Raw genomic sequence first — 26,980 nt, 5'->3', positions numbered from 1 at the left:
GTAGAGAGAAGATCGAGAAGTTAAAACAAGAATATAGGAAGATAAAGGACCACAACAATAAAGGTGGTTCCTACAAAAAACGGGTAAGTGGTATCATTGGACGCAGACCGGTGCATGCTGGAAATTCTCAAACAAGGGATTCGCAAGCCGGGCTTTGGGAGGTTATTGCCAGCGGTACGGCGGGCGATGGTCCGCCGAGAGGAGAATCCGCAGGTTAGTGGCTCCTTGGGGACACAACTTTAGTGACATTATAAACGTTAGATACATGTTTTGTGTGATGCTTCCCTTAATTAAATCAAAAGTGGAGCAGTGGGTTTTTGTTTTGATTTAAAAAAAAAAAAACAAAACAAAACTCAGTGATAGAATTATAATGTATCTGAATGCTCTTCATTCGTCTGAATGCTGACGTATATACGAGTTGTTAATTTCAGGCGTAAGCTTACAAACTTACTGAATAAAACTTTAATAAAAACCTTTTGGTGTGTTTTTTTTTTTAACATGATTACACACAAGTACCCACCCCCACCAAGCAGAGAGAGTTTCACGGTGAGTGGTAGAGCGGAGCAGAGTGAAGCCGGAGGGCTCCTGAGGTGAGCACCCACATCCTCTGGAAAAGATCAAGCCTGCAGTCCGCAGCACAAGTCACACCGTTTCCTTCAAAATAAAACCCGGAGTCTCTTAAGGCAGGAAAAATGCCTAATCATACAAATAAAATCACTAAGCTCGTGTTGTCATATTTATAAGCCACACGCGAAACCAGTTGTAAGCTAATGTGCTATAACAAACGCCAAACGATTGCCATGTTCATCACCCGGGTCTCACCTCCGTCCATACGTTAACCGGATATCTGTTGTGTAGCGTTAGCGTTATACTGGCTAGCTTGACTATAGCTACCTTGGTGATAAGGAAGTTTATCTTCACGTTTTTTGGACTGAATACCAGCCTTTTCTTACTTGAAGGTATATCAAACATTTCAATACATGTATTTCCGCGAACGTGCATCTCATCAAGTAACATTAGGTGAACTAAGTGCATGGTTAGCCGTCATTCAGACTGTAACGTAACGTTAGCTAGCATCCTGCTGCAGAGATAGCAGAGCTCCTGTGCTGTCGTGTATCAGTAAGCCAGACACAGCTGACAGATAGCATGCTACGTTGAAGTAAGAAAATGATATGACTGTTTGTCGTTAAAACGAGGCGGGTAGTGTAAGTAAAGGTTTGGTTTGACTGTAACCATAAATGTTTTCTAGTCGGAGCTAGCTAGCTACGGTGTGGGTGCACTATAGCATCACCCATTGTTCATTCACTCATCCAGTGCTAACAGTGTTAGCGCCACACTAAACCTGCACTATTTCTTTGCTGAGCTCTGAGAACAAGTAAACCTGTACATGTGACCTGCGCCTCGGAGGGGGAGTGAAGCCAGTACAAATCTATTCATCTGATAAACTAACTAGAGTACACACGATCACGGCTCAGCTGTTGAGCCTGCACATCGGTGCATCAATACTCCTTAGTACAGCTTTCATTGACTAAACTGTCTAAGAAAAGACCACAATCTGAGCTTCAATGATGAACTGCAATGTTTAGTCAAACTGTTGATTTTTACAGCTGGAGAAGTCAAAGCAGAGCAAACAGGAAATTACCAAGCAGCTGGATCACTGCTGACTTTGTGAAGGATGTCTTCATCAATATACTACAACCAAGACAGTGTGACTCGCTTCAAGAAAAGAAAAGCTCGCTTCTCCTTTAGTGAAGTCCACATATTGTTGGATGAAGTGAGGAAGCATCGCATGGTTGTTGTAGGTATGTTCCTCCAACACTTTATCTCATTCGAGTCGGGGGATGTGCTTATGCTTTGTGTAAGGGTTGTCAGATAATGAGTAAGTGACTGTTTCTGGTTTAACCAAAACATGAATTGGGCATGGGTCAGTGGAGGGGAAAAAATTATTTGGGTGCACAAGGGTATGCTAGAAATGGCCATAAATTTGCAGTTTTCTAAAGCCATGAATATGGTCCAATCGCTGACAAAATAGCATTTCCTTTTTTTCCTGTTCAAAGGCAAATTCAACCGTGGTGTGCCAACAGACATGAAGAAGCGGACATGGGCAGAGATCACGGCACGTGTCAATGAGATCGGGGAGTGTCAACGTGAAGTTATCGAAGTCATCAAGAAATGGTCTGACCTTAAGTGTGACACCAAACGGAAAGTGGCTGCCATGCGGTCAGGGACTGTACCCAATAGGGGCCTTAACTCTCGTCTTTCCAGAGACCTCAATCAGACAGAGAAAATAGTGCTTCAGATCCTGGAGATGGACGAGGAAGACCAGAGCATAAGTGACTTTGGACCTTTGGGGGATGATGATGATGTACCAGAAGAGGAAGAAGAAATGGAAGAAGAGGATATGATGGGAATGCAAAGCTCTCCGAATGGTGGGTTGGACATGACATCTATGCCTCCCCCGACCTCTTACACCACAAGTGCACAGCCAGGTAATAAAGAGGATCAATTTTTGCCTTACAGTAGTACATAATTTCAGTCTAAATGTCACTGTTGCTGTGTCTGCGTAAGACACAAAGTTACCCATAAATTCCATAATTTCACCTTCTCTCAATTTGCTCCACAGAATAGTTCATTTTAAAAGATGGGCTAAAATCTTTAACTCTGTTATGATTTAGTGCTATTAAATAAATATGATTTGATATGATCTTATGCAGGAGAAATGTATCCAAATAGCTGTATTTGAATGTTCTGATTGTTGCAGGGGACACACCACAACCTGCCTATGATGTGCAATATGAAGTACCTGCAGCAGAAGGTGAGTTGTCAAGTTTTGCGCACAGATGAAGACAGATTTTGATATATGTTCTAGAAAAACCAAAACACTGATTGACTTTTGTTTAACTCAAGACACTGAAGCTGCATTTGGTGATTCTGACGATGATCAAAAGGAAGACCTGCTTCCTCCCACTCAAGCAACAAAACCAACAGAGGATCATCAAGGAAACAACTGCATCCAAAAACAAGAACCACCTCAGATGTCCTCTGGACCTTCGACATCAACATCCACCCTTTTGATGCCTGGCCAGCCCTTGCCAGGGAACACAAGGGAAACCATGCTACATAATGCATCACTGAGCCTTCAAGAGCAGCATGCCACCAACATCCTGCTGGAGACAGTTTCTCGCTCCCTGGAGCTCCTGTCTGAGTCAGTGCAGCAACTGGCAGAGACTCAGCAGGAGTTTGTACGGGAATCGCTGCACCTCCAGCGGGAGATGGTGCAGGTTCTCAGAGACTTCACGGGTGGAGCTATTGCACTCATGCATGACAAACTGAATGGGAGGCCAGCATTATAGCAACAAAGTGTTAATTGTTAAGTTATATCACTGACTCCATACACAGACTTCTGGTGCAGGAACTTTGTATGTTCCTTTGGACTTCACTGCTGGTTACTGTACTTTTTCATAGTAACAGATTTTCTGTGAATATATTTTAAAACTCCTCATTGATGGGATTGCTACCAGCGTAGTTACATGAAAGTGGATTGACAAATAACGTCAGCCCTAAAGAGAGTACACGTGGAGGGTCTTTTATGTTGTTTTTGCTACTGAAAGTGAGGCTCTTACCACTTGCATTGTAAAACATTTTTTATTGGACAGAAACCACTTTTAAAACTTTACATACTTTCAATGTTGACACACAATAATGAGTCTTTCATTTTCAAGTCAGTTAATCAAATCCATTTCTGTGTCTTTGTCATACCCTTCTCTTCCACCAATGTCTAGAGGTTATCAAATGTACTGTAAAGGTAAGTGGGTTTCTGCACCTGACCATTATATGGTCCATATGTCTGAAAGCTAACTTGTTTAATAATTTGAAAGTACCTGTAATGGAATTATTTGTGATTGTCTGATTTTTTTTTTTTTTTTTTTTACATTGCAAACAACACTTGAATACGAAAGTTTCATAAAGTTCTTTTGAAATATGTAATAAACCCCTCATGTGTTTAAACAGAACAAACATCTATTTCCTAACAACGTATGTCGGATATCCATTTAGGATATCTGTGTCAGGGCAAAAATTACTCCACCACATAGCACAGTCCTGGAGAACGGACAGATGTGTAAGCTTCATACCTGCAGATTAAAGGTGTTATTCCATCTCCTGCATATAACATCTTTATTTGATGATAATGTTATCTTGCTCTTATTTGGCTGTGGCATCTCAAATATTGTCCAATATGTGTTTTAATCTCTTGGCTTTAATACTACACCATTCACTCTGTCTCATCAGACACTTCCTCTCATTGTGTAATTAACTACTCAGTCATGTGACTCAACACTTATTAAAATGGTAGCATCTGATTCAGTATTGATAATTAGTACTTTACAAATTAGTATTTGAAGGGATAAATGTGGGTGCTCCTGCTGATAAGCCAAAATGAAACAAATGGTTTTTATTTGTGTGGTGTATGAAAATGGAGGGTGAGTGCAGTGGTCCAGTGATGTAATTGGTGTGTTCTAGAACATTTTGTAACACCAGTAACAGTAATTGCATTATCCATTAGAGTCTATATCCATATGTATTCAGAAGATACATGTTAGCATCTGGGGCTAAAATATGATCTGCTTGTCAGACTGATTGTTCTCATAAGGATAGAAAGGATAAAAATGCAAAAAATATAAAATGAAAATTATGCATAGATCTTAAATAATAAATGGGATCTTATTCTGTGTTTTCTTGGTGTCATCAAATACCATCAAAGACCAAAACCAAACAAAACCAAAGTATTGTCTGTCTGTTACTGTTTCTTCTGTGCCATAGAGTCCCATTCATTGTTGTCTGAAAACTATTAAAAACACGAATGAGCCACACTGTTGCACTGTTGACATGTTCCTTCATAACTAGTGAGCATGAACACTGTAGTTTTCCTTTGAATTCATCTCCTACCATGTCTTGCTGTCAGTGCACACCAGAGTATCAAATATGTATTCATTTGCTTCTGAAAATAGCACACAAGTTTGAGGAAGATCTTCTCGTAGCTAAAGTGCCCATCGGATTTAAGAAAGTATTAAATCTTTAAAATAAGAAGGATTTAGATTTGGGACCCATTTTCAGTACCAATTAATAGGCCTAACATTGGTTTTGGTCTTTATATGGGATGTGTTGACAGTACAGAAAACAGCAATGCAGATACGTCCTTCATGTAAGTCCTTCATCAAATGAAATCAAATTTTATTTATGAAGCACTTTTCATACAGATCCACAACACCAAGTGCTTCACCGGTGTAAAAAAAAAAAAAAAAAGAAAGAACAAACAGAAAGAAAAAACAAGAAACCAGAGAAGAAGTAAAAACAGCCCACAACCATAGATGGTGCTTCCCACACCATGTCAATAAAGCCATGGTGCAGGGCCCCCTCCGGCTAGGCCAGAAAGGTCCCCAGGATGACACCCCTGCAGGTGGGCCAGAAATTAAGAAAAGACAAGAGATAAGTTAAAAACTTGTTTAAAAATGTGGATCTTGAGCCTACTTTCAAAAACTTGTCTCAGGTCGGCAGTTACTAAGAATGCCAGGTTCTTAATTGGTCTTCTTCAGAAGGGGCATCACCACCAGTGTTATGACCTGAAGAGAGCAATTGACAATATTTAAAAGCTCATACTCAAAGAATCTATAAGACTGCTTTTAAAGTGATATGAGGATTGGATCTAAAAGGCAGGTAGCTCGCTTTACTTGGAGGACAAAATTCCAGTGATTCCTCAGGTAAAAGCAATTAATCAGATGTGTTAGGATGTGTAGGGTTGAAGACTGAATCTAATTGTGTCAGTTTTACTTCTTAAGTGGTCTGCAAAGTCCTCACATAGAGCATCTGTAGGAACCAGGGGAGACTCAAATCAGTTTATTAAAAGATTCGAATGTTATAAAAATGAATTTGGGATCGTTTTGTGAGTTTTGCTAAATGGGAGGTTCTTGCAAGTTTGATCGCATTATTGTAGACCATTTCGCTCTCATAGTGAGCAGTTATGTTGGTTTTCCTCCATTCCCTCTGGACTCCTGCAATGTCTTTACAGTTGATTTCATAATTTTTCCATGGGAAGTGTAGGTTTAGTATCTTTTTGGTTAAAAGTGAGTCATGAGCTCACTTCCGTCCACAATAAAACCGCATGGTGCAACTACAACCTGGGTTCTTTTTAGTAATTTCACCAACCGTTTTGTCAATGCACGTCGATAACAAACTCTCCCTACTGGCTACAAAGAGAACTGTAGACTCATTCACACAAACGCAACGCAGGAAGCCAGTGGCAGGACAGACCGGTTACACAGGAAAATGTCAGCAGGGGTACTGTACTGAATATTCAACACATGTATACAAATGCATAAATGTATTTATGTATAGATTTTCATTCATCAACGTTAGCTAGAGTCAAAAGTCCATCCTGATCCTTGTGCTGGTGATGTAGGTTGGTAGAGTTACCAGAAGGGGGCTCTGCTGCACAGTCAGTGTGAGAAGTGAGACTGTGCGAGGAGGAGACAAACCATATAACCACATGAAGCAACTCACTTTGTGTATTTATGTGCTGGGCAGCAGTAAAATATAAAGTGCACAGCCATTTATTTCAGGTGGTGTAAGTTCTTTATAGTCTTAATGTAGCACAAATCAAGCATCAATCATGTTTGAACTTTATATTCCAGGACTTCACTTCACTTTAAATTGCACCAGAAACTGCTGATGGCAAATCTCCAGAGAGGGAGGATCATTCATTTGTTTAGTTTTTAATGATCTTCCTGTTTGGATGGGTCCGAGCAACTTTTGAGACTGAACAATGTTACTGGGATAGAGATGGTAGGTTGACCTTGTGCATTCAGGTTTTAGCATTTATCAGTATTTTTCAATTCACTAAAATATTAATTGAAACATTTTAACACTATTATTACATTACCAAATTTTTACATTTTCTACAATTTACTTAGAATAACAACCTAAAAAAAAGAAAGAAAAAAGGGAAACGCTCTAAAAGCAGAATATAGTTTTAATGTGAGCATAAAAGAAAGGTTCTGGGTTGAAATTCTGGACCTTTCTGTTTGGAGTTTCTATGTTTTCCCTGTATGTGTGTGGGTCCCCTCTGGGTTATCCAGCTCCAACGGTCTTTTTCCTCCCACAGTCTAAAGAAAAGTATATCAGGTTAATTGGTGTTTGTAGATTGCCTGTAGAGTTAAGTGTGAATGGTTGCCCTCCCACCTATACCCTAATAAGCATATAGAAGAAAGTGAAGGAAGAAATGCCTTGGCAGGGAAAATGTTCCCTTTGTTGGAAACAGACACAGTAGTGTTGTGCATCTCCATGGCCCAATGTGCAACTATCAGTTTTGAAAATGTAAATTTTTATTAATCCCAAAGGAAACGCCAAAGGACACATGAGAAGTGTAACAAATAAGGGTTAGGGTTAGGGTTAGGATCCTGCACTAACACATCTGCAACAAAATGAAAGCAATTGTAATACTGCACCCCTTCAACCATGGTGATTTAGAGATAGTCTCTTGCATCAAGATGAATGTTTCTTATGTTGATAATCATACTGTCTTGGGATGATATGTTCCCCTTGAGAAAGGTCACCTCTATAAGTTTTAGCTAAACTCTATGCGAGTCTCATGTGTCACATTTACTTCTCTTAAATGTAATGTAGTGCCTTAACAGATGCTTGTTTTGAACATGCAATGCTGTCTTTTATCATTAATGTGCAGTTAATGATGCTAGAATGTTTAGATGCTGACCTGTAGAGCCCCATTATCAATGAAATAATGATGCTAACACACACATGCACACACACACACACACACACACACACACACATGGAAAGGAGAGTTAACTCAAACTGCATTGTTCCTCTGCAGCTCCCTCTGCCTGGGTTGGTTAAACAGCTGCTGAGGCCTGGCATGCTGCAGCAAAGAGGGGAGGAGGATGGGTCACAGCAAGAGTTCAACAGCCTGCTGCTGGGCCTTCCTCCATCGCTGGAAGGCAGGGGGCAGCGTTAGTGTCTGGCTAGGGGGCTGAGGTTCTGAATAGGCAGCTGTATTCACATTGTGGGCTGGTCTTTTACCTTCAGTGCTTTACGGGGCCCTTAAACCTGAGATTTAAGCCCCTCTGAAAGAGCATTATTCACTTTGAATGCCTACAAAACAATTTTCTGCTCAGTGCTAACTCTCCTACATCTCGTAAGAAAAAAAATGCGACTTTGTCTCCAGAACTTAGAATGTGAATATTTACACTTCAAGTGCTCCTTGTTAAATTCAATAGAGAAAATACCTTTGTAGGCTGCATTACTTTGTAGTAGTGCACGTGGTGAATGATCACATGGTTGACTCCAATCCAGTCCAAGATGAAAAATATACCAATATTCATTACTTTAAAAACTAATTGAGCAAAACCAAATAGATAATACATTTACTTAACTGGATATAGCCAGTTGACTCAGTTCAATATTTCTCAAAAGTCTACGCAACCATTTTCTCCAAATCTCAATTATGGAAAAATCTTGTGTGACTTGGTGGACATCTGGCAAAAGAGGTATGGACTCAAAGAAGGACAATAAAAGAAAAAGAAAAATCTATCCATCGATCTGTCCCTCTGCAAGTCTATATGTATGTTTCCTCCCCTCTCTATTGCCCCAGTTGACCCTTGTGCCCTCTCTTTTTCTTCAGTTTTCACCCCCACCTGTTCCCATTCCCTCGTTCCTCCCAGCGCCCTCTTTCATCTACCATCTGCCACTTGAAGGAAGGAGTCTGGGCTGGCTTAGGAAAGGTAGGCTTGAAGGAAGACTGCCCTATCTCTGAGCTTGGATGAGATTATATTATTATCACAGTGGGTTTTGTGTCCTCAACAAAAGAGTAATTATATGTCTGCCGCTTAGCCAAACAGTTCAGTTTGATTTACCTCAATGTGTCCGTTGTTTTGGGAATAATTTGTGATGTAGCCACTGACTCAGAGGCAGATTTTCTTTACCTCCATATGTTGAGACAATAATCAGATATTGTCTTAGAGAAGCTGAGAACGTCACACCATCAAAGCAGCTTTTAATGAGCATCCATCCACAGGATCTCTAGAAACACAAAGAAATCCTGGAAACACATTATTGCCTGTTTCGTGTGTTACACGATCACTATGTCTGTCATTTATTACTATAGTTGAAAATGCTTCAGGAATTGGCAACAAGGACCAAAGACGTTCCTCTGTGGTATGAGAAAATTTGTCAATATGTAACAGATGATGAATCCCATTCAAGACCATCTGGACAAACTCAAACATGTGGTCTGTGACCTTTACGACCAAGAAAATCAGATTTTGCCTCATTGTCACTGATGCTGTTTATTAGAAGCATTACTTCATGACATTCATGGACTCTGTTGGGTTGTGTACTTTTGACATCACAATATCAACACATGCACATTGTGAATGTGTACGATTACTGTTAACTCCATCTACATATAATTCAAAAATATTTCATAAAAAAATCAACTCATATTTCTATTTCAGTGGTGAAATTTAACTAAAAATATGTACTTGATTCAAGTTTTCTACTTTACTTCTTCTCTCCGCTTACATCACTTACTTTCCTTGCTTATCACTGATCGGCCCTTACTTCTCTTACACTAAATTGTTCTGGTAGGTTGGGTTAGGGTTATATATATATATATATATACTGACAGATGATGATAAAATGCAGACCAGGATCATCCCGCAGTTCTGCAGTGTTGGAGATGCTCTGACTCAGCCATCTACACGTTCTTGTCTTTCACATCCTCACTCTCAACCATTTGTTTGCTTCGACTCACCATCTCCAGGACTAAATGTTCACCTGCTGTCTTAGCCATCCACTGACTGTCACAATGGTACCCAGATAGTCAACACCACAAGAATACAAGTAGCTGGAGATGGCCTGAGACAACAGGCCACAGTGTTTCACAATGATGATGTCATGACTTATGACAATGGATAGTGAAGGAAAGTCATAAGATGCTGTATATGTCAGCGTTATTATTATTAGTCAGTGATTTGTCTGAGACAGCACCTTTAGACTTGATACGCCTCCTTTGACTTAACCCATAAATTTGCTCAGCAGGGAAGTGGCACGCCTACATCCCTTGTTTGGTACCCAACAGTGCTTCAGCATCCACCATGATGCTGAATGAGATCAACCAAATGTCATGCATAAATTTGAGGCTGCATGCAGACGCATGCACACACACACACACACATACAAACGAAGCATCAAAACCCACCAGACACCCTCTCCACACCTCCTATTGTCCCATAGGCAGACAGCAGGCTGAGGCTTCAGAAATGGCCACAACAGGCTGACTTCTCCCCCGAGGGCCTGCCTGGGTCAGATTTGCAGCAGCTCCCCTTCTCCTTTTCGAAGTGCCCTTGGGGAGAAGGATCCCCAAGCTGCTGTGGGCTGTGGACGAGACAGATGCCGGCCACTCAAACTAATGGGAGGTGTAGGGGGATGAGCTGACTCCTCTTTGGTTCCCATGCCCTGTGGCAGGCTTGTGTCACACTTCTGCAAGGAATACAGATGACAAACAGAGAGGGTGCACTGTCCATCTGCTCTCCTAACACAAAGACATACACATCCTACTTCAGAGAGAGATGCAGCAGGTACTGTAGCAGAAAGCAGTGCACACATTTGAAGTGAAAACCTCCCCTTATCCTGGAATGAGAAGAAGGTGATGATGATAATGTGAGATGAGTGCTGTAAGAGATATGTTAGATATAAGGTATAGTAACAGGTGGTCACACAGATACACACATCCACACACACTGTCGGGGAAGAGTTCACAAGTATTCAAGTATTATTCCACATGGACATAATATGATATACAAATATAATCCTGAAATGTTTAATGAAATTTGATGAGTTGGAACATGGGCAGCACAGTGATGTAGTGATTAGCGCTGTTGCCTTAAGTAAGAAGGTCGTAGGTTTGATTCCTGTGCGTGGGGCCAATGTGAGCTGAGATTGGCTCCAGCACGACCTGGAAACAGAGAAGTGGTAGAAGATGAATGAATGACTTAGAATGCTAAGTACTTTAGTTATTTAGTGTTTCAGACAGAATTGAGGATTGTGCATATTTTTCACTTATTTTCTGGGGAAAATGTCCAATTTGTTGTGAGAATGTCTTTTATCTCTTTTCCTCCCCAGATTTATTTATTTAATTGTTTCCCTGGAGAATCTGAGGAGGCAAACAGCCTCAGAGAGGAGATTGTTGTTCCTCTTGTGTTTTCTATAAATTATGTCCACATCTCAAGTCCAAGGGCCCACTTATAGAAACTGTTAAGGCCTCATGGTTTGACACAAAAGTTTGCAAATTAGTTTTTATTGAGGAAACTCAGCCTATGTATATGTAGGCTGAGTTTCCTCCCTTATTCAGGCACATTGTCCTGCAGGGAAGCGTGCCAGTATAGACAGGCGGCCACTTCAGGCACGTGTCCTTCTCATTTTAATATCAATTGGTCCCCCAGCCCCCACCTCAACCTTCACCACCTACTATCACCACCACACATGCATGACAGCGAGATGAATAAATAGTAGCTGACATCCTAAAATTTTCTGTGTTTAGACTGAGTCAGATCACAGCAGCAGTGTGTCTAAATGAACTGGATGAAGCGGAGGGAAAATAACCAAACACATCAGCCGTTTATTTTAGAGTTCTGCAAAGACTCATGTCATCTGGCATTGCGCCTGGGGCTGCCTATTAGTTTATCAATGATTTTAACAGCCCTGATGGTTGGGTCAGTTAGTCTGTGCAAATACAGTTTAGGTGTGTTTACACCCTCCCATCCACCCCTGTAGGCGACAGCTGCTGGAACCGACAGCCGACCAGAGTCCTTCCTAAATTAGTGAGGGGTTAGCGGTTTGTGTGCGTGCGTGTGTGTGTGTGTGTGTGTGTGTGTGTGTGTGTGTGTGTCGTGTGTGGGTGCTGAGGGTAGACGCTTTGAGACAATAGTTGGGTTTGACCATGTGCCGTTGATTACCATACAGCTGTTCCTATGAGCTCCAGACAAAAGCAACATGATAGGCCAAGCACCCCATCCTCAACCCCCAGCAACACGCACCCTGCCCCCAACATTTCAGTTTATTCCAGACCTATGAGCTCAACAGAAGAGGCGCTAAAAGGACAATACGGCCCCGCCCACTCTGTCACCGCACACGCGTCAGAGTCATAATGTTGGCTGTAAAGAAAGAGAAGCTGCGCTATTCTTCCCCGCTTCCTTCGGATCTTTGTCTACAGGAAGCCAATCTCCAAAAGTGAAAACATCTTCTAAATCATCCCCAGTCACAGCAAAGTGAATTACTGAAATCACTGTTTGATGAAATGCGGGGGTGCTGAACCGCTGTATGTTGTGACATTGTCTGACCAAACTCCTATGTTGAAAAAATCTGATTGTTTTGGATGAATGTTCCCATTTTAATTGTCATCGAAATTGGGGCAAATATCTCCACACTTCCATAAAGTTAACTGACAGTTGTAGACGAAGCTTTATTTAATCCTCCCTGGTCAGGTTCATATCAGGCCTTTGAGACTCCGCAGCTCTATCTCCAACAGCAAGATGCACTTTACTGTTGATTGAGATTCATGAAGCTAAACATGTTTTGCTTGCGCCAGCTTCTTATAAATATTCCTATTAGGAATAATCTGTCCAGATGTAACGCAGGTTGTCTAAATCCCCAGACAGGCCTCCTGTGCTTCGCTGCTCCCCTGAGGTTTGCTCCGGCTCCGCCTCGCTGCCTGTGACGCGCAGCCTCTGCGGGTATAAAGCCTCTGTGCGCCTTTACGCACAAGAACTCAAACAAGTGCAGTGCAAACAAAGGAACCGAGGAGAAGACCGTCAGGGGGAGGAGGATTTAAGGCACCTAAAGGATAACTTAGAGACAACAGAGAGTTGAATTTTTTTTTTCAGAAGACGTTCCTCAATATTGAGACACTTTGGGAATATATTTGTACATCGTCGATGCAGACATTCACTTAGACCTGGAGCGCAAACTCTGAGAGGAAATGGCACACCTTTACCTAAGATACCTCTTGGCTTTGGCCTTAGTGCACACAGTAAGTTGGCGTCTATTTGTGCTGAAATAACACTCTGATCATGTCTTGATGAAAAGGCGCGTCTGATGTCACTGTCATGTCTCTGCAGGTCTTATCCTCTGGTGTGTTTGAGCTGAAGATTCATTCCTTCCACACGGCACAGCGCATCTGTCGGAGACACAGGGACTGCCACATATTCTTCAGGATTTGCCTGAAACACCCAGAAGATGTGATCTCCGCAGAGCCGCCCTGCACCTTTGGCACCGGGCACACCAACGTCATCAGGGCCGATCACACCTCCATCTCCAGCAGCGCACCCATCAGGGTGCCCTTTCACTTCAAATGGCCGGTAAATCTTCACCACACATCATCAGCGCTGCAGGACTTCACTCAGAAATATCATTTTGATATCATAAAGTCACTTTTATTTGGGATGTAATTCATTTATGTTTGTTTCTGTTCCAGGGAACATTTTCCTTAATCATTGAAGCCTGGAATGCAGAATCTCCAACTGAATACACAGGTAGTGCCATCACTCATTCACTGGACTCACCACTTGACGCGCAGTCTTTCACCGTTTCCATTATTAACAACAACTCATCTTCTCTTTGCAGACAACCAAAACAATCTGGTGAGCCGGCTGGCGACCCGGAGGAGGCTGGCCATTGGGGAGGATTGGTCCCAGGACGTGCACTTCGGTGAGCAGAGCGAGCTGCGCTACTCCTACCATGTCTTCTGCGACGAATACTACTTCGGAGATGGCTGCGCTGATTACTGCAGGCCGAGGGACGACACGCTGGGCCATTACACCTGCGACGAGGAGGGCAGCCGCATCTGCCTGGAGGGCTGGAAGGGCAATTACTGCTCTGAACGTAAGTTAAAGCACCAACAGCTCGTATTCCCCCTCAGACACGCCGGATCCTGCCCCAAAATGTTTGGATTTAAAGATGAAACCGAGAGAATCTGATTTCACGTCATTCCACATCTGTTTCACGCCAAAAAGATTAAATACACATTATGGAATAATATACTTTGTTTACATGGCACCTTTCAACATAAACGTACTTACTGTTTTCAGCCTCGACAAAATGAAAATAATTCAATGGTATTAAATCAAGTTGGTTCCACAGAATAAAATAAAATCAGTAAAATGAAAGTTGTCCCTCTGTAGACTACGACAACTGACAGTTTGCAGTCCTCAACTCTCCTTCAGTCTAAGAATGTAAAAAATGTATTTTACATAGAACGAAGAAAACTGAGTTAATGAAGAAATTGAGAGTATTGAAACAGTTTTAAGTCAAATCACCAAACTTAAAAGAACTCAAAACTGCAGGATAAGGCAACCAAGACCTTTACCCTCCATGAAAAACAAAACGGGCTCAAGTTTAATCATTGCTCATGTATTGTTGTGTCTTAATGTTATTACTCAGCTCATGGTTGATGAATGATATGCTACAGGCTACAGAAACAGGCATCTTTTCAAAGAATACAGAGTTATGTCTTTGTCTATGTGATGTCCTGTAGTGTTAGGTTTTGTCTGTGGTGCTCCATCTGCCTTTTGTTCTCTGTTACAATGAGAGAAAGAACTGTGGCCCCTGTTAGGCATACTCATTTTTCAAGGTGATCCCTGAGTGTTTGTGTGTGTGTGTGTGTGTGTGTGTGTGTGTGTGTGTGCCCGCGCGCGTGTGTGAGGGGGTGAGTGTGTGTAATGGGGAGGAGATAAAAGAAAGCATTTTTCTCCGGCAGTGTGCCTACCAGCTGCTTGGCTTAATACTTAACCACCAGTGAAGTCTGGAGCAGGACGGGGGCCCCTGTGCGTGTGTGTGAGATGTATGAGAAGGCGTGCCCATTGTAATCAACACCCCCTCCCTTTCCTCTGCAGCCATCTGCTCGGCGGACTGCAGTGAGAGGCACGGCTACTGCGAGGCCCCAGGGGGCTGTACATGTCGCATGGGCTGGCAGGGCCCCTCCTGCACCGAGTGCGTCCGCTACCCGGGCTGCCTCCACGGGACGTGCAGCCAGCCGTGGCAGTGTAACTGTCAGGAGGGCTGGGGGGGGGCTCTTCTGCGACCAGGACCTCAACTACTGCACCAACCACAAGCCCTGCGCCAACGGGGCGACCTGCACCAACACTGGCCAGGGCAGTTACACCTGCACCTGCCGGCCCGGCTTCGGAGGCACCAACTGCGAGCTGGAGACCAACGAGTGCGACAGCAACCCCTGCAAGAACGGAGGTAGTTGCAATGTGAGTACAGTGCGACTTTACTGATCCCACCCTGAAGTTACAGGCCCACCGATGAGCTTTAAAATCACCATCCTCTCTAAATAAAAGCATTTCCTCCTCCCTCCTCAGGACCTGGAGAATGACTACTCGTGCACCTGCCCGCAGGGCTTCTACGGTAAGAACTGTGAGATCATCGCCATGACATGCGCAGATGGTCCCTGCTTCAACGGCGGCACGTGTGTGGAGACGATGACCGGGGGCTACACTTGCCGCTGCCCCCCCAGCTACACCGGCTCCAACTGCGAAAAGAAGCTGGACCGCTGCAGCAACAGGCCCTGTTTAAACGGTGAGACCCATCTCCGGCTGGCGACATCCTGTGGCTGAACTGCAGACTTGCAGAATTTAGTGGTTTAACATCAGCTTGTTATTCATTCACTCTTTCATATTCTACAGCTTGTTGTGTTGCTGTCAACACCCAAAGCTACCAGGACGGTGTTAAATATGATCCCATTAACACGCTGTCTTTAAATGAAGGGTTTTCTTTGGTCCTACTGGATGCTGAACAGAGTGTGTCTCCCCTCTGCAGGTGGAGAGTGTCTGGATCTCGGCCAGAGCATCTTGTGCCGCTGTCAGAGTGGCTTCAGTGGGGCCAACTGCCAGATCAACATCGACGATTGCGCCTCAAGCCCTTGCCAAAATGCCGGAACCTGTCAGGATGGCGTGAATGACTACACCTGCTCCTGCACCCTGGGGTACACCGGCAAGAACTGCAGTGTGCGCTCAGATGCCTGTGGCGCCCGTCCGTGTCAGAATGGTGGCACTTGCTTCACCCACTTCACAGGGCCAGTATGCCAATGCCCCAAGGGCTTTATGGGTCCAAGTTGTGAGTTCACACTTCAGCCTAGTTTCAAGCCGGCTTTGCGACAGTCCTCACAGCCTTCGTCCGCCACACTCACCATGTCCTGCATTCTTGCTGTTCTGGTGCTGATTCTGGTGGCAGGTATTATCTTTCTGAGGAGGAGGAGGAGAATGCATGGGAGAAAGCAGCTGAGCGACATTGCAGTCTATAACGACTTGGAGACGGTCAACAATCTGGGAGGAAGCGAGAGAGAGGCCTTCCTCAATCCTAATGGCCTGTTCAAGATCAGCAACAGCACTGCTCGCCTCAGCCTGTCCCTTTGCCCGGACAGCAGATCTGGGTACAGACACAATCCTGTGGAGAGCAATGTAGCAAGAGGCGAGCGTCAGGACTTTATGTGGAGGGATGAGGCTGGCCTCGGCTCTGGAGCAGGGCTGAGATGAAACATGGAGGGTCAAACAGGAAAGGAACATTAGCACTTGTTGCGTCTCTCTCCTCATGCACAGGAGCAGACTCAGAAGTTGAAAACTGTTGGAGATTTAAAATGTAAATGAAACAAAACAAAACAAGCAAAACAAACAAACAAAAAAAAAGACATTCTCTATTCTGATGGAGATGGTTTACAAAGATTATTGAAAATGTATATGGGACAAAGCTCTTCCATGTTTTAAGACCCAAAGAGAAAAATAACACAATCCACTTCTCATAGGACCTATAACACAAACCAAATACAGGACGTCACAATACTCCTACCGCCTTTGGAAAACCTGCCCAAAAATATGTTTGATTAGGTTATTGTCTTTAATATGTTGACTTTGTTTAATTGTTTCTCATTTAAAAAAAAAAAAAACAGTACTTTTGTTTTGCTTTTCAATCTTCCTTTGGCCATTATTTCCTTATTGTGCGTACCATCATTTTTTTTATTCTTTATATTATTTATTTATTTCAAAACTTATGTTTATAACTTCACTTTGATTGTCACAAATGTAGAGATATATTTATATGATGCTGAATGAAGGTTGATACTTGATGTACCTGGGCTGTACAGACTTGTGTGAAATATCCCAAATATACTCAGAGCAGGGACATGTGAAAAATGTGCTTTTTCACACTGACACAGCCATCACTGTAATTTATATATATAGTTTATATATCATTGATCACATTGTTCTTTTTTGTGCCATTTTGATTTCATGCCAAAGTTTATGTTATGATCCATGTTTCATTCATATAATTTAATTTTTTTATGTGGTGGTTGTGATGTTAAATAAAAGAAATACTTTGATGTGTTTGAGGATTTAATCTTCACTACAGAAAACACAGACATGATACTTTTAGTTTAATGGTGATTCCATGAGGCAGCATGGTGGCATAGTGGTTAGTGCTGTTGCCTGACCACAAAGAGGTTGTGGGTTTGGCACCCGGGCCTGAGGCCTTTCTGTGTGGAGTTTGCCTGTTCTCCTTGTGCTTGGTTGGGTTTCCTCCCACCATCCAAAGACATGAATGTCTAGGTTTATTGGTGATTAAATTCCCTGCGGCTCTGAGTGGTTTTCATTTTGTTTGATTTGATAAAAATACTAAAGAAAAAAGGATAATTAAGAATCGTCAAAGTGAACGGTTTGGTTTCAGTACCAAAGTTGGGAAGTTGCCCTGAACTGGATAGATGCTGCTTTATTTCTGAGCAGCAATCGACGTAAGCATTTTTCCTATCATAATGCAATAAAGCTAAATGTTTGGGGGATGTAAGGAAAAGATATTAAAGGTTGTGTAGATGATTGTCATTGCCACTAGGTGTCGCCCGTGCTTGTATCGGCTCTGATGCCCCAGAGCCATGGTGACAGTTAATGATAACATAACAAAATATGTTTTAAGTAAAAAAAAAAAAAAACAATTATATTCAATTTCTTTGTTGCATTGTGATTAGAAAAAGAGCAAGAATAATCCATCTTGGATCTCTTTGACTTGAAGCATAAGACAAGACACAAAATGAAAAACAACTATTGGATATAATATTCTAATAAATTAAAGGCCTTAAAAGTAGCTGCAAAAATAATAAAAAAACAATAAATAAGTTATTTTAAATGCGCAACAGTAGTGCAGGCTAAAAACATAAAAATGCAAAATGACTTCATAGGCCTGATGGCTTGGTGGAAAATAAATTCAACACCAATCCCACTTCGTTGTTGTTGGCTCGGCACTGACAACAGACATAAAATAAAGTTGCATCAAGTTGGAGAAAAAAACAGTTTTGAGTCAAAAATGGAGCACTTAATCAGCTTAGATGGTCCTACACATCAGGAAATACACTCCAGCACAAATTCACCTCTGGCCTTACGGGCCATGGTCACACAAATGATGGTCATTCCCATGGCTAATCGCCCTGTGCCCCGGTCTTATCACTTTTTAGGTTAAAATTTGTTTATTTGATGAAATCCTGGAGGTTCACTTGAATGCTGTGTACTAATGCAATGTGCCTTCTCTGTTGTGGATGGTGTCTGTGTGTTGATAAACAGAGGAGGAAGGACCAGCATAGAAACCCTTTAATTTACATTCATTAATTTATGTATATTTTACAGTAATTATCATAAAATTACTTGGAATTGCTGTAAAATAATATGTCATTGAAGCAGAACAAACAAAGAAGGCTTTGGGAATGAATTGCTATTATTTTAAGCATTCTAGCCTCCAAACAGGGGTTTGGGATGTTAGCCTGTTAGAAGCTAATCACAGGTATCACATGTAAGCCATCAACATGTCAACACTGTGGTTGTCCAAAATAAATACAGTGCAATAAAACCCGCCTACATTTGTTCTCCATGAGTCAACAGTAGATGTGAAAACTGCTGAAAATGTCACAGCAGTTAACTCATAATGTGAGTAAAATATGGTTATATTGCTCTGTCAAGTGTAGCCTGCACAGTACCACATCAGAATTGAAGATGTAAATATTTAACAAAAAAAAAAAGAAACCACCACCTCTCTGCCTCATGTGAAGTGTAATATGATCACACAAGCAATCTCCTAATAACAAATAGCATAAAGATAATTAGCGTCATACTGGATGCCCAGAACAATATTTCCTTGAAGATTTTTTTCACACATTAAACTCGTACTGTAAACTGAAGCCACATCCATTATTGTGCAGTGGTTGTTGTAACAATTTTCAGAGCACATGTTCTGCTTGATTCCATATAAGATCACAGACCTGTCCAAATACTTTGATTTTACACGTTATTGACTGTAAAGTCTTTATCTTTCTCCTGACAATCCTCACACACCTGAAGATCAGACCTTCACTTGCATGGGTCCAGCAGTTGACAGGCTGCAGTGCTGTCTGCAGACATGAAGTAACCCAGCTCACATGCACACAGCCCCAACAGAATGGTTACATCAGAGCTGCGGACCTGTCCACGCTCTCATTTGCAGCTGACCAGAGCTAACCCTCTCTTAGAAAATTGATACCATATCATCTGGGAAAGCTCACATCTGCTAGAAAACTAGAAAACTACTGTAAATTTTCCTGAAGAGATGGGTTTACTGTATCCCCAGTTTGACCAAACACATGAATTAACCTCCTTGAACCATGAAAATGTGCTTTCAGTTCAGAGCTAGGCCTAAATGAGTGTAGGTGGTTGCATATAATGGTAAAACATAAATAGAATAATGGCTTCCCTGTGGAGAAAAACAGCTTTGACTGATACTTGATCTTTTCTCAATGTAAAAGTTTAATTAAAATATAAGAACCAGCTCGGTGGGACAGGTCTGGAACATGTTAACCATTGTGCATTCACTTGAAAATGTTATCATCAAAATTTAGGGAAAGAAATATGGCACCTGGGCCTTATTTTGAAAAATGCCTCAAATATTTTTTTGTCATGACCATGGACACGAACCGATGTCATGCCCGAACCAAACCAGTTTCTTCGGAGTATCTTATTTCTTATTTTTATTTTTTATGCATTCTTAGGGAAACTCGCTAAATAATTGAATAATTAAACAGAGACTTCAAATGCTATTGAACTCTGGTTAGAGTCCAGTGCCTGCACCTCGCAGAGGAGACATCTTCAGAGGATATTTTCATCTTGAGAGAGATGAGAGTGGTTTGAGATGCTGACATCTCTGTCCATCCGGAAGCCTGCATTCATTCTCCTCTGTACTGCATGATCCCAACAGTAGTGACTGCAGCATCAAAAGATGTGTTTGTGTTGTTATTCCTGGAAGTCAAAAACTGTTACTCACAGTTTAAGACAATAGCTTTTCTGCTTTTCAGCTGATAAAGATATGTCATCAACCTTAACGAGGCACCAGCACAGAGTCACATGAAGAAAGACTGACCTTTGAACGGTGTTACTGCATCCCTAACTGTTAATGCAGTCTTAATTTGCAGACGGGTGGATTTTGATCTCTGCTCTGGATGCCATCCCCCAACTGTATCTTTACACAGATAATTTGGTGCTAACAGTTTCGTGCTATAATGTTTATGCTTATGTTTGTTTCTAAAACCGTTAATTCCTTTCCAAAAACAGCTGATCAAGGTAAACATCAGCACATCCTGTGGCGCTTCTCCAGACAGCTGACAGGGTCCAAATGTTGACTGGATGATCTTCAGGGCTGAGCTGCCTGAGCAGCAGCCACACCTCTTTACTGGCCTAACTTCCTCAAACTGCTTTTTAGTTAGTGATAAACCTCATTCAGTCAATTTCTGCAAGATTTGGGCTTTACAGTTTTGACTTACAGACTTTTACAAAATAATTGAAACGATTCATTAAAAAAAATCTCATTCAGTCTCTTGTGAGCAGCGCTGAGTGTATTTGATGGACGGTGTCAGAGAGGGGGTGGACAGATCAGCTGCTGCAGTCACAGCTCCTGCTCACTGGGAGCTGTCGCCTCCTCGCACTGCTCTCCCTCCTCCCGCAGCTCCGCAGACGTCAAACCAGTCCGACCAGTCCGCAGCAGACATGGCTGACGAGCCGAGCGGGACGGCTCCGCAGGAAAACGAGCAGGTCCATTCATCAGATGGGAGCTTGTTTCCGGACCACGGCTGTAACATCCCGAAGAGACATGCACGGGTCACCGTGAAGTACAACAGAAAGGAGCTGCAGAGGCGGCTGGACGTGGAGAAGTGGATCGACGAGGGTCTGGATCGGCTCTATTCGGGTCAAGTGAGTGAGACTGTCTTGGGTGATCTATATTTTAATATATTGTACAATTTCTCCCCGAAGAGAGTTTCACATAGTTGTGTGGGGGCTACGGGTGCTCTCTCCTCGTAGCTGAATCTGAAGAGCTGTATTTTGAAGAAGTTTGCATCAGTATGAGGCTTCCTATGATATATGAGGTATTTAATGGGGCAGCTTGGGTTTCCTTATAAGGTCAGGCCTCCTGTAAATATGTGGTCCAGAGCTGTCCCCTTCTCAGAGACATGGATCTGTCTTTGCTAGTTTCTGCCTTACATGGACAGTTAAGAACAATGACAAAAAGGAAGAGGAAAAGCCAAAACCATCAGCATATTCCAAAACATGAATTCTATACGACAGTGAAAGAGAAAATGGTCCATTTGAAGATGTTTTAATTGGTTTTACACTGTGATGGTTACACAACTTGTAACTTTTTCACAGGCAGTGCGGCCCTTTGGTGTGGAGGGGCCTGTGGAGCTGTCCCATCACTCAGCGACAACAATGGTTGTTTGTTTGCACATAGCAAGCCCCTGTTACTCTACTGTGAGAACATTGAACATTGCTTCTGTTCAGCTTCAGGTCACACACATTAAAGTGATTGCTGAATCCAAATGCTCCAGTTCGTCGTAAAATCAGAAAACATTTAGAAGATGTCGGTATGTTTAACTTCATGTAAACTGGCTCTACAGGTTGGTCAAGTTACACATAGAACATTGCCATAATGCTTTGTTGGAAGGTATAATGGAAGTGTCTGCATGAGTGACATGTGAGAGATCAATAGTGAGAGGCATGTGAGTCAATAGTTTGAGATAAGGATTAAAAATAAAGAACCCTGGGAGAATCAGAGTTGCTATCTTTTTCTTGTTTCTTCTTCCTTACCAAACCTGGACCTTATTTTACTCACAATGCAACTCCACCATTGCAACTCTTTTGTAGATTCAGGTGTGTTGTTATTCATTTCAGTTAATGTTGAACAGAGACTGGAGCACAGATAAGGAGCAGCTGTCAGAGGAGAGGAGTGGTCAGCTCTTTTCCTCTTTCTCTGAACTCCAGAACCCCAGAAACTTTTGACATTAATATACGCCTAATGTATGCAGTAGTATTCTCAAAATCTAAATGGACTACGATAAACTCAGGGGTGATTCCCCTTTAATAATTTGACAAATTTCTTTCGATATGTTAAAATATACTACAAAGTCTGTAAGGGTTTGAGAAGTTGAATAAAACCTGCATGCAAAATCTTTAGGGGGACTTTAGGGATTCATCGGGAGAAGCCCAAGAGGTGATCCAGATCACTAGTGTGTGTGACGACTTATTAAGATTGTGTCTGTTTGTTCAGGAGGCTGACATGCCAGAGGAGGTGAACATTGATGACCTGATTGACCTTCCAAACCAGGAAAGAGTTAAAAAGCTGCAGGTAACATGAGCTGTGTGGCCCATGTCTTTCAGACAGAAAACGTCATGGTTGAAGAAGAGAGAGGATTTTCAGAATAATGCAGCATGGGAGAAATGGCATTGTGTTTTATTGTTAGTGGTGGAATCTAGATAGAAATGTGATTTTGTATCTTTTTTTTTTTTTTTTTTTTTTTTTTTTTTTCAATAGGAGCTTCTTCAAAAGTGCAGCAACAACACAGAGGTATGTTTAACCTGGAAATTACACTTCATTGATTACACACACACACACACACAGCTAAACTGAAGCTGCAGGACCTGACACCTTGTCACACAGTCTCCTCATGCCTCAACAATGGTTTTCTGTGCTCTCTTGTCCTTTCCTTTCCATTTTAATGCCTAAACAATGAGTCTTTATGGATGCCGTGGTGCTCAGAGATGCAAACACAGGCAAAAGAGCAGGGAGGGACAGTTTAACTGCTGCCTCTATTACAGAGGCTTGTTTATTAGACCCTGACATGGAGCACCATTCAAGGATAGGTACACCTTTTTTAATGTGCGTATTTCTAACTTTTCACTTAGGTCCAATGGCAATTATGCTTAACAGCTCCACCATTCTTGTTCTGTGCAAAAACTATCCTAAAGTTTATTTGATGTTTGATGTGAGAGAGCTAAACTGCTGCAGCCGTATGGTAACATCCGTTTCATTTTGGCATTTGGATTTTATCCCCCATCAGTCACACTGAAGGGGATTTAGGAAGGAAAATAATTACAGCGAGCAAAACCTGGTTCAGTGTCGACATTTGTCCATGTGCTGTTTTAAAACAGTGTCAGAAAAATGTTTCAAGACCAACTTGCAACTAAAATAAAGTACAAAATACAGTAACACCAAAATAGCCTTAACATGACCGCACTTGACTTCAGTACACTTGATGATTGTCTAAAAATGGGCAACAGAAGAACATTACACCAGAATCGGATAGATGCTGACAGTCTCAGGATGGTTGTTTTGGCTACCTCTTCTTGTGCTGTCATAACACTTGTATGACAGACTGCCTGTGTTTATCATCTGCCATTAAAATATTGCCATTGTAGAAAAGCAAGCAGTGAACTAAAAAGTCCAGTCTTTCAGATCATACATTGGTTGTCTTCAGCATCTTTGGTTATTTCGATAACAGTCCTTAATAATCCCAGGCAATGCATTTATACCTAAGCACATAACAGTGTGGGAACATCCTCCTCTGGGGTGCGGGGTCGACCCCCTGAGATCCAGCTGCTTTCCACAGCTTCTTCCTACTATGGACATATAACACTCCAATTGCTCAAACAATAAGGGGAGAAAAAGGGGCATAAACAAAGTTTACCTTGAACTGGTTCTGTCAAGTAACCAACGCTTGTTTGTTTTGTTGTCTTTCTTGTTTGTGTTTTAACATTCTGATAACATCTGTATGGATATTACTTTAGTTATAGAGATAGTTTATGTGTGTTACAGAAAGATGAGAGTGACATGAGATTTATTGTCATTGGCCAATGATCCAGATGCTTCACTCTTTTTTTTTTTTACTCTAGTTATTTAGAAAATGTGCCACATTGCCCAACATCTGCATTAATTTCATTAATTTCTCAAACATGCTTAGTTACATCAAGGCACTTTACATATAGAGCAGATCTAGGCCAAACACTTTGGTCTGGCTATATTGCAACAGCTAAACAGGCCCCAACCTACAGACTCCCTTTTTAATCCTAAACTTTGATTTACAAACCAGGTTTAAGAGAAACTGTCTGAGGACTTTACAGATCTAGCTGGAGATTTAGCTGGACCTGGTGGTGCAATAGAGCTATTCTTTGTGTATTTGTTCCTCTTGGTGCTTTTTAATTTCTGCAGCCTGTCTTTGACTATCAGTGCTAACCTGATGATTCTTAATGAAATCATGAATATTTGAAACAGATGACAGGAATATAGTTTCTTACCTTCTCACTCTCTAAACAAAGTAATTCTACCATTTTCTGCTGCAGATGAATCCATAGTTGTTGCTCTGGTGACTTTTTCTAGCAGCAGGATTGTGTATGCAGGACAGACGATTGTGTGCATTTACGGTAATGAATAATGAACATCCTACACAGGCCAACAGTAACGCTCACTGATTTGTGTTGGGATGACAATGGTGCTCTGTGACACAGTGGAATAAGGTATTCAAGACTTGAGATACACGAAACAAGACCTGGCAAGGAGGACAATATGAAGCATAATTAATATCGCCAGACCTTTCCTTTAATATCTACATATCATCTAATATTGATAAAACACTGAATGCTGAAAGTTCATTATGGATGTGATGAGTAAATCATAAAAGAAAAAAATACACACATAGGTTGTTATTTGAATACTTGGACATTGTCAAATGAGTATAGTTGGACAGACGAATGTGGAGTTTTCTGTCCAGTCTGGCCCATGTGAACCCTGCTGTGGGTGCGGTGCTCCTCCACAGACCTTCATCACAGAGCTGATGGGGAAGCTGGAGGGAGTCCAGAAGCAGGACGAGCTGCAGAGTGAAGGAATCGAGCATCCAGTCATCTGTCACAGTCACTACCGCCACGAGCCGTACCACTTCCACAACCAACAACACCACTATCACCACCACACTCGAAGCCATAACCAGACCCTCTGATTGCCACCGCACCCAACAAACAGATGAGGAGCTCCACACCGCTCTCCTAGGCTCCTTCCTGTGTGGCATGACAACACTTTTACTTGTAGGACCCTGGTGTGTTGAGGTTGACCCCGGGAGGTTAGAGGTCACATTACCAGCTTGTAAAACTGAAGCATGATGTTTTTACGCTTTATTTGTTGAAGAGGATAAAGCAAACAAGAAATGAAATTAATTAGTGCTGGCAGGTAATCTTTGCTCTGTACACAGCCAGGCTAGCTATATAGGTAAGCTAACCTCATGATGATTACCAGGCTTTCAAACTGGCCTTGAGGCATTACACAGATATTTCTGACATTACTCACGTGTGGATAAACAATAAACAATAATAATTTCTCCTCATACTAACTATCCACTTACAGTAAAGGACATCAGAAAATCTGTTTCCTGACTGGAATCACTTGCCACCATCTTATCTCTGCTGTTAATATGTCACTCTCAATGTATGCGTTGGATTCAGCAGTTTAGGGCTCTCACTCAGGACGGAAGAAAAAAGAAAGAAGGATTAATGGGAAACAAAAACAAGGGCTGCTATTTCTAAAATCACACCATGACACAGATTTAGCACCACATGCTGGTTTCACATCACTGTCAGTAGGTTGTCTCCCACTTGAACATCCTTTATGCTCTTTTTTAACATTTGTGAAATTTTGATGCTTATTAATATTATTAATTGTCACAATTACAGGAAGCAGACACAGATACCAGTAAATCACTGGCAGTAATTCTGTTCAACTGCAGTTTTAATTGTATGTGACTGCCATTCTTCTTTTAAGCTCATGAGCTGTATCACTGTTTGGTTGATACATTTACTTAATGTTGATCTGGCAGAATGACACCCATCTGTTTGCAGGACTTGCTAATAAAACTGTTTCTGACACCGTCTTTATGTGTTAGTTTATAGATACACGTTTATAATCCACATCATCCAGCACAAAGGTATAGATAACATCTACATGGTCACTCCTGAGAAACTTTTTGAGAACATTTTGAATCTTGGCACACAATGGACCATGTGTCCACAATCCAATTCCCTTTTTGTCACACAGGTACAGTGCAAGGGCAAGAACACTACAAAAATATAGTGAAACACAAATCAATAAAATCAGATATGAATAAGTAAGATGATCAACTCACAACAGCAGCAAAGTTTCAACATCAAATCACTAGAAACACATAAATTATTATGTGTATGATTCCAGCTATCTGGTATAGTTTAATTATTGTGTGTGGTGAGTTTGTAAGTTTTTGGCGTGAAGCCTAGTCAGTGTTGTACAATCTTACAGCAGCAGCAGATAGTGTAGTTCAAAGTAAGGACTACAAATATGTTTTCCAGCATGAACAGGACCCCTCAAGACACCTCACACTGTCCACCAGTTGTTTCAGGGTAAAACATGCATGATGAAGTCTGACTTCCACGGGGGCGTCCACCTTCTATTGCTTCTCCGTCTTTGGACGGTGGGAGGAAACCAGAATACCTGGAGGAAACCCACACAGGCATGGGGATGGCAACAGAACCTCCAGCATGTCAGACTTTGATTG

General features: G+C 41.9%; 3 protein-coding genes across 4 annotated transcripts; all 3 read left to right on the top strand.

Moving 5' to 3' along the window:
* The first annotated feature begins 875 nt into the window (after positions 1-875).
* On the top strand, positions 876-4,855 carry LOC115054403 (myb-related transcription factor, partner of profilin). Its single transcript, XM_029519633.1, has 5 exons — positions 876-959; positions 1,608-1,802; positions 2,058-2,489; positions 2,762-2,815; positions 2,908-4,855. The coding sequence occupies exons 2-5, from the start codon at positions 1,676-1,678 to the stop codon at positions 3,351-3,353; spliced, it is 1,059 nt and encodes a 352-aa protein (XP_029375493.1). The 5' UTR covers positions 876-959; positions 1,608-1,675; the 3' UTR covers positions 3,354-4,855.
* Positions 4,856-13,051: 8,196 nt separating this feature from the next.
* dlb (deltaB) lies at positions 13,052-16,607 on the top strand. Its single transcript, XM_029519673.1, is given in 8 exon segments — positions 13,052-13,102; positions 13,191-13,430; positions 13,547-13,604; positions 13,696-13,953; positions 14,964-15,133; positions 15,135-15,326; positions 15,435-15,651; positions 15,892-16,607. Coding segments are annotated over 8 exon segments (1,902 nt in total).
* A 4,356-nt stretch (positions 16,608-20,963) lies between these two features.
* On the top strand, positions 20,964-26,323 carry ppp1r14aa (protein phosphatase 1, regulatory (inhibitor) subunit 14Aa). 2 transcript variants are annotated; one of them, XM_029519161.1, is made up of 4 exons: positions 20,964-21,326; positions 22,678-22,755; positions 22,942-22,974; positions 25,220-26,323. In XM_029519161.1, exons 1-4 carry the CDS (start codon positions 20,979-20,981, stop codon positions 25,397-25,399), a joined length of 639 nt encoding a protein of 212 aa, XP_029375021.1. In that variant the 5' UTR covers positions 20,964-20,978; the 3' UTR covers positions 25,400-26,323. The 2 variants fall into 2 exon arrangements, with proteins under 2 accessions (XP_029375021.1, XP_029375020.1); XM_029519160.1 differs by having other exon boundaries at positions 25,175-26,323.
* The last annotated feature ends 657 nt before the right edge of the window (positions 26,324-26,980 follow it).

Source organism: Echeneis naucrates, chromosome 14, assembly GCF_900963305.1.
Source record: "Echeneis naucrates chromosome 14, fEcheNa1.1, whole genome shotgun sequence".
Classification (NCBI taxonomy): Eukaryota; Metazoa; Chordata; class Actinopteri; order Carangiformes; family Echeneidae; genus Echeneis; species Echeneis naucrates.
The sequence above is the reverse complement of the archived record's forward strand: the minus strand, read 5'-3'. Positions and strand labels throughout refer to the sequence as shown.